At 41.8% G+C, this 7,823-nt stretch overlaps 1 protein-coding gene across 1 annotated transcript in view; it reads right to left on the bottom strand.

Moving 5' to 3' along the window:
- The window catches only part of HTT (huntingtin), a 152,692-nt gene that overhangs the window by 53,657 nt on the left and 91,212 nt on the right, over positions 1 to 7,823 (bottom strand). The window contains exons 33-36 of the mRNA XM_012812276.2: positions 5,996 to 6,074; positions 5,684 to 5,845; positions 2,189 to 2,244; positions 1,109 to 1,257 (exon numbers count right to left, since the gene is read on the bottom strand). Coding sequence (XP_012667730.2) covers positions 1,109 to 1,257; positions 2,189 to 2,244; positions 5,684 to 5,845; positions 5,996 to 6,074 — 446 coding nt within the window. The remainder of the gene's footprint in view (positions 1 to 1,108; positions 1,258 to 2,188; positions 2,245 to 5,683; positions 5,846 to 5,995; positions 6,075 to 7,823) is intronic.

Raw genomic sequence — 7,823 nt, 5'->3', positions numbered from 1 at the left:
CTCTCTGGCCCTCAGTGACACACACACACGGGCACACTCTCTCTGGCCCTCAGTGATACACACACGGGCACACTCTCTGGCCCTCAGTGACACACACAGACACTCTCTCTGGCCCTCAGTGACACACACAGACACACTCTCTGGCCCTCAGTGAAACACAGAGGCATACTCACTAATCCTCTCATAGATGACTGAACTTCCTAGGAGAAAGGAGTTTTACTTGTCCACTGATTCTCCACTTAGGTCCTAAGACCCTCCAAGTCCAGGAACCCTTAGCTCCTTGTATTTAACATTTAGACTTTCAATTAAACCCAGTCAACAAACATCTCTGCTTTTAACAATCTGTACCTCAGCTGTGGCACGAGTCTGTGCATCTCTGCATGTGAGACCACGACAAAGAATGATGTTCAAGAGCCTATAGGTTCCTGACAAAGAACCAGAGAGGGGCCGACAGGGACATACCAGCAGATCAGTCTGATTTATGACTCATTCTTAAACCACACCACTTCACTCCCTATGTGCAATGGGGCTACTTGAACAGCTTACTATTTTCTGTTGTCCTTATCTAAGCTCTAGTTAAAATAATCAGCAAAACAGAAAGCCCTAGATCAATGTCAAACTGTATTTCTAACATCATTAGATGAGAAATCAAAATTTAATTTATGGCAAGTTCAGAGTCAAAAAATTTATTTTGGGTGGTGCCTGTAGCTCAAAGGAGTAGGGCGCTGGCCCATATGCTGGAGGTGGCGGGTTCAAACCCAGCCCCGGCCAAAAACTGGGAAAAAAAAAAAAGAAAAAAAAATTTTTTTTTGTTTCATATAAACAGGAACGTTTATGTTCAGAATCTACCTCAGGCTATCATACTGGTTTTTATATTTTTTGCCCTCAGTAGATTATAAGCTCCTGAGAGTGAAGAGTGTGCTTTCTACTATTTTTAAACATCTCTAACTAATACATTCACACGTACACGCCCTTGCCTGCACACAAACACAGAGGCAGAGCCTAGGGAGCCCAGAGCGGCAGTTCACAGTTGAACTGCCAGGTGTGAGAAGCTGACAGTGCCAGTGCGTGACGGCACTGAAGACGACAGCGAAGGCAGCCTCATTACCGTGTGTCACCGCCTTCCTCCCACTGGCCATGATGCCATCACAGAGCTGAATGATTTTAGGAATTCCAATGATCTGTTTTGAATGATAGCGCTCATAAGACAGTAACACCAGGAAGAAAAAGATGTTAGGAATAATTGCCTCTGATTCCCTGGAAACAAAAACATTCATTTAGACATTTCTTATTAAGATACAAAAAAAGAGAAAAAAAAGAATTAAGATACATAATTAATATAAGCAATATAAAATAACTAATGATTCAACCCTAACAGAGAGCCGCACTGAATGAAGCCGTAGGGGCCTACGTGATCTAATTTAATCCCGTCCTGTCACTGTGTGCCCATCAGTGTCTGAAGAACCAGATAGGTGGAAGGGCTCAGTGAGAACAGGGAGAAGGCACCTGGACAGCACAGGTGCCAGCAGGTGTGAGCTCCTCAGTTCTTTTCTGTCCCTTTTGTCTTGAGGAATTAAGACTCAAAGCAGAAAAAGTAACTGCCCAATATTCCACAAGGCACTGCGTAATTAGAATAAATAAATACTGGGTCTCTGAGACCATGTTCCTTCTGCACTAAGTTTCCCTAACTACAGCATTCACTAAGTACTTCAGAAACTAAAGAATTTTAATTTTCAACCACTATACACTTGTAATGGGCATAGCAGTAAGTATTAAAACTTTAATGACCAAAGAAAAAAGCTATAGTTAATGTAAGTAAAGGACATAACAATTACCTTTACTAAAGACAACTTTGTCTTAAAAATGCTTTCCCTAAGATTTAGAAAATTAGCATTTCACCAGATACAATTTCGTTTAGCAATTTACTATCATAATTAAATGCTTTGAAATGTGAAATGAAAACTGACAACATATGGGATTACCACATGCAAAAGGACTTCTAAACAAGTCTCGATATATTCATTCATTTTTGAGAAAAAAAATACAAGCATGTTGATCAGATTTCCATTTAAAGAAAACAGAAAAAATGCCTAACAGTACTTTAAAGCAAATGTTCATCTTAATAACCTAAAATTACATATAAGTGCACCATAAGGAGAAGAAATCTCACATGACAAAACATTGTTACCTGAACTGGCCCACTTCAATGTATTCAAACTGTTTCAAAACAAAGCCAATAAACACCTACAGAAAGGAAAATAGAATTTCCACATCAATAATAGTATTAAAATGTGAAGCCAGGTCTCTTTTGATTATCTGTATACATTTTTAACAAGTTTCTTTTTGTTTTGTCCTTTTTTTTTTTTTTAACAAGTTTCTTTTCTTTTGGGGGGAGGGGGTGGATAGTCTCACTATGTTGCCCTCAGTAGAGTGTCGTGGCATCACAGCTCACAGCAATCTCAAACTCATGGGCTCAATCTATCTTCTTGCCTCAGTTTTTTATTTTTAGTAGAGACGGGGTCTCACTCTTGCTCAGGCTGGTCTCTAACTTCTGAGCTCAAGTGAGCCACCTGCCTCAGCCTCCCAGAGTGCTAGGATTACAGGCATGAGCCCCTGCACCCAGCCCTTAACAAGTTTCTTGACAGCGAATATGTTCTGAAGTCAGACTTGATAATCACAGAATAGTTCCAGAAATCTCTTTAAAAATAAGTTTATTAAAGACTGAGGTGAAACCACACTGAGGAAACAAATAATAAATTCCAGGAGACATGAAATACCACCCCAAATACATCTTGGAGACTTATTTATTCCAGGTAATGGCAGACTGAGGGCCACAGAGTCCCTGGCTCTGGTCTAGCGATCAGATGCCCAGTGAGTCAGCCCCCCACCCCATTCAAAGTGTCCAGGCTTGGCATTAGTGCCAAGAGGTACAGAATGGCCCTGAGGAGCAGTGGCAGCATGTTAGGACTGCACAAGAGCTGGTTTTGTGTCTCACTGGCATACTGTGCAGCTCTCAATGCCCCCAACCTGGGATGTAGATCCCAACTGCTCTCTCATGGTCCCTGGGCCGAAAGCACACTCACGGGAGGTGCTGAACACTTCACTGTCTGAATTGAGTTGGATGATTTGTTTGTTCTATAATAGTTTCCTATTCTCATTTGTAAAACTGTCACTGTATTAAAGCCTAAGAATGGGAAAAAGGGGACCAAATGATGAAAATCAGTCAGAAAAACATGAGGCCAGAGCACTCACACAAGCAATGCATCATAACATCATACCAGGGCAGTTGGTAACCAGCTTCACTATGTGAAGCAGAGGGTGTGGGGCCCAGAGCAAACAAATGCTGAAAGGAGGCCCTTCAAGCTGTCTCAATGTGTAAGTATTAAACGGAAATTTTAGGAAAATAAAACCAAGAAGCAAAAATTATTTTGCATTTGAGAAAAATCTCTACACAGAATGACTAGAAAAAGAGGGTTTGTTTTTGTTTGTTTTGTTTTTTTGAGACAAGGTCTTGCTGCTCTCTCCCAGGCTGCAGAGCAGTGTCCTGATCATAGCTCACTATAGCCTCCAACTCCTGGGCTCAAGTGAGTCTCCTGCCTTGGCCTCCCAGAGTGCTGGGAAATAGATGTGAGCCACTGCACCTGGCTTAAGAAAGAATTTGACAAAACATTCAAGTCTACTTAACAATTCTACGTTAGAGTGGGGGGTTGCTTTTTTCTTTCATCTACTAAAGACAGTCTCAGAAGAGACCACACTCTATAACTACAGTATGAGAAAGCTGGCTTCTACCTATGGGTCAGAACTGGGAATTTTTGGAGAAAAGGCAGATTGTAGTCTTTGATGTATTCTTACTAGAACAGACCAACCTCTCTGCCCCTGTCACAAAGGGCTACAGACCAGAGCTTCGCCCTACACAGCCTCCTTTTGTCAAAGGAAAGAAAATGAAGCCTCCCAACCAGCACATTCCCCGAAGAGGGAAATGACCCAGTTACACTGATTTTCTCCTGACAGATTCTGTGAAAGAAGTAAAAGTAAAAGCTTCAGGCCAAGGTAAAGCCCCACCCCTTGGCTCCTCTTTCATTAGAAGCTGACTCCACCCCAACAGTTCTGCTTCTACATTTCTCCTAGAGCAGTGGTTCTCAACAGCAACGCACAGGAACTGTATTAAAGGGCTGTGGCATTAGGAAGGTTGAGAATCACTGTCCTAGAGGAACAGACCCTTTAACTTAAAGTGAATGAAAGGGCGGACAGAATCTGGAGGTAAATTTGTATGTATGGGAGGAAATGGAGAATTGTAATATTTCTATACCAGAAAGATTCTGTCTCACTTAGGAAAGTAGCCTAAGATAAGGCAGTTAAGTTTTCATGACCTATAGGCAGTTTTATCCATAATGAATTTAATTGGAATGGATCTTACTAGAAGAGAATCTGTCCTGGGGGACACAATTAGCCCATGGGCAGAGCACAAGGCACCGGGTAGCTGAGGGGAAGACCACAACAAGCCCTGCACGAGCTCACACTCTTTCACACAGGAATCCAGCCGGCCTCAGCTGCTTTCCTGGTAGACTATACTTCTTTTTAAAAAGGTGAGCTAAGTTTTTAGATTGCTTGAAAATATAGACCATAACTGGTATCTGTTTAAGTCTAGAGATTTTTCAAAAATATGCCTCAAGGCTCGGCGCCTATAGCTCAACCCGCTAAGGCGCCAGCCACGTACACCTAAGGTGGCGGGTTCGAATCCCCAGCCCGGACCCGCCAAACAACAATGACGGCTGCAACCAAAAAATAGCCAGGCGTGGCGGGCGCCTGTGGTCCCAGCTACTTGGGAGGCAGAGGCAGGAGACTCGCTTGAGCCCAGGAGTTGGAGGTTGCTGTGAGCTGTGATGCCACAGCACTCTACCCAGGGGGATAGCTTGAGGCTCTGTCTCAAAAAAAAAAAAAATGCCTCAAAACAAGGAATCTTACTTATATCTTAGAATTTAATTCTAATTTATTTTAGAGGGGTTAGGAGGGTGGGTGAGAAAAACCTTGGTCAAAAAAAATTTTTTTTAATTAACACTAATTCTTTATTACCTTTAAATATTCAGTCATTGTTCAAATTTCTCTGAGTGGCTTATGACTTTTTGTTTGCTTGAATTAGGTCTATGCACTGCCATTTATTGATATGTCTCTATGTCTTTTTTTTTTTTTTTTTTGAGATAGAGCCTCAAGCTGTCACCCTGGGTAAAGTGCTGTGGCATCACAGCTCACAGCAACCTCAAATTCTTAGGCTTAAGTGATTCTCTTGCCTCAGCCTCCCAGGGAGCTGTGACTACAGGTGCCCAGCTATTTTTTGGTCATAGTTGTTGTTTGGCAGGCCCGGGCTGGATTTGAACCTGCCAGCTCCAGTGTATGTGGCTGGTCCTCCAGCCACTGAGCTATAGGCACTGAACTACCTTGGTCAAACTTTTAAAGGCTAACCCTAGCAGAGCACAGCATAGACGGCAGGCAGTGAGGGGAGACACTGTTGAGGTCTGCTGTGTTCAGGCCTTTTGCATCAGACAGTTGCATGAAATAGTTAAGAGTTAGCCACTAACGGGGGAAAAAATGTCACATTTCTGTAAGGTAGATTTCAGTGTCTTTTTAGGGTGATTTTTATTAAATTAGGAACTGGTATTGTGGATAAAAAATAAAAGTGACCAACCTGATCTGAATCCAGAAGACAGTAATTAACCCGTAACTGAACCAGTTGCGCCAGCAAATCTAAAACCTGCTTCTGTAATTGCACAGATGTTGTTGTTGTGTACTGTTTTAAAGCTTTTATAACAAGAGGCTCAAATAAACGAATGTGATTATGTATAGCATTCTATAAAACAGAAAAAAAAGAAAGAATTCGTAAGTGAGTCTTCAACTAAATCTTCAAGACACCAGCCTGGAAAGTCTCAAACTGCATTTTCATATCTAGCATTGAAGGACCCCAAATTCACATGCCATCTCAAGCTGCAGTGCCATTTACCTTATCTGCACGGTTCTTTGTGACACTTGTGAGATTTGTTTTCAATTGGGTAGATACTTTCTGGAGTACATCAAACCATCTGCCAAATGGGGAAAAAAGGGAAGCAAAAAATATCCTTAAATAATCTCCTCTGCACTCTGCTATAAACCAGTTCGAACTAATTTCTTTTTTTTCTTTTTTAGAGATAGAGTCTCATGTTGTCACCCGTGGTAGAGTGCCATGGGTCACAGCTCACATGTGCATGTGTCACAGCTCACAGCAACCTCCAGCTCTTAGGCTTAGGCGATTCTCTTGCCTCAGCCTCCCGAGTAGCTGGGACTATAGGCGCCCACCACAACACTATAGCACCACAACTGCTATTTTCTTGTTGCAGTTTGGCTGGGGCTGGATTTAAACCTGCCATCCTCGGTATATGGAGCCAGCGCCCTACTCACTGAGCTACAGGCATCGCCCCATAGTTCAAACTAACTTCATGTTCATAAAATCAGAACATGTTAAAGGGAGAAGAACTTGAAAGGCCACTCAAAGCAGCACTATCATGCTCTTGAGATAATAATATTCAATTTAGAGTTGGCAGTGACCTGACAGCCATCAAGTCTTATCACCTGTCGTCTGAGCTTTTGTCTGTTACAGAAACTCACTACTCAGCCCAGTCACTAGGAGTACTTGAAAGAAAGATGAAAGTCATTTGAAAGATTCAGTAATTCAGACTGTATCACTCAATTTTCTTAGAGGAGAAAAAAAACTTTAAGATACTTTAAATCAATTATATTCTTTCTTTTTAAGAAACATACATGAGGGCAGTGCCTGTGGCTCAAAGGAGTAGGGCGCCAGCCCCATATGCCAGCCAGAGGTGGTGGCTTCAAACCCAGCCCCAGCCAAAAACTGTAAAAAAAAAAAAAAAAAAAAAAGAAAAGAAAGAAACATACATAAAATTAATACACACATATGAATGCACACATATACACTGGCTTGCTTATTTATACCTCAAATGATCAAATGAAAGTTTTTAAACAAACTTACTTCTGAAACTTGGATATATAGTAAGCACATTACCAACATAAAGCCTGGAACATGGGTATTTTCCTTGACTCCTAACTCTAGAGTTTTATTTGTAGCTATGTGATCACTATATTTATAAAAGCAAAACTTTGGAATTCTATTACTGCTACTACAGAGTAGAAACTCAAACAATTATGGCCATTTAAGAAACACGTACTATATTCTAGGCATCAAAGTCACAAACTTAAATTTAAGTGAAAAGAGAGTTCTAGCCACAAAGTTCAGAAAACACATGGTAAGGTAGGCAGACTCTTTATGCCCTTCACTTGCCAGCGCTGTGCTGAAGCTGTTCTTTCACCTCAGTTACAAGTGTTACCTATAACTAAAAGCGCTACCTACACCAATCATATTACTGTAAAGGAAAGTATTTATAAGCATGTGCTACAAATATCTGAGGATATTCCATATCACAGTTCCGGTTTGTTAATACGATGTGGAAATTGAAGCCGGATGCTTCACAGTAGCCCACTCAGTGTTCCCCTTCCTCTATCCTAACCAGCTCTGATATGGGCTAGTGTCCCAGGGCCCCCTCACTCCCTGAACCTCACACTTCCTTGACGGTTGGGGGCTGGGGCCTGGGACCTGGGGCCGGGGCCGGGGCCATCCCTTGGTCACCTTTACATCAGCCTTCTCCCCAGGGTTCTTTGGACACAGTGAACTGTGTGTCAAGACATTCCTTGACTCATTCTTTTTCATTCATTTACAAAGTAGTCCCCACTGCTCTTCTGTGTTTCCACCAACAACAGCATTCTTTTTTTTTTTTTTT

Source organism: Otolemur garnettii, unplaced genomic scaffold (genome assembly GCF_000181295.1).
Source record: "Otolemur garnettii isolate 467f Iridium unplaced genomic scaffold, OtoGar3 scaffold00198, whole genome shotgun sequence".
Lineage (NCBI taxonomy): Eukaryota > Metazoa > Chordata > Mammalia > Primates > Galagidae > Otolemur > Otolemur garnettii.
Note: the sequence above shows the minus strand (reverse complement) of the source record. Positions and strands in the feature narration are given on the sequence as shown.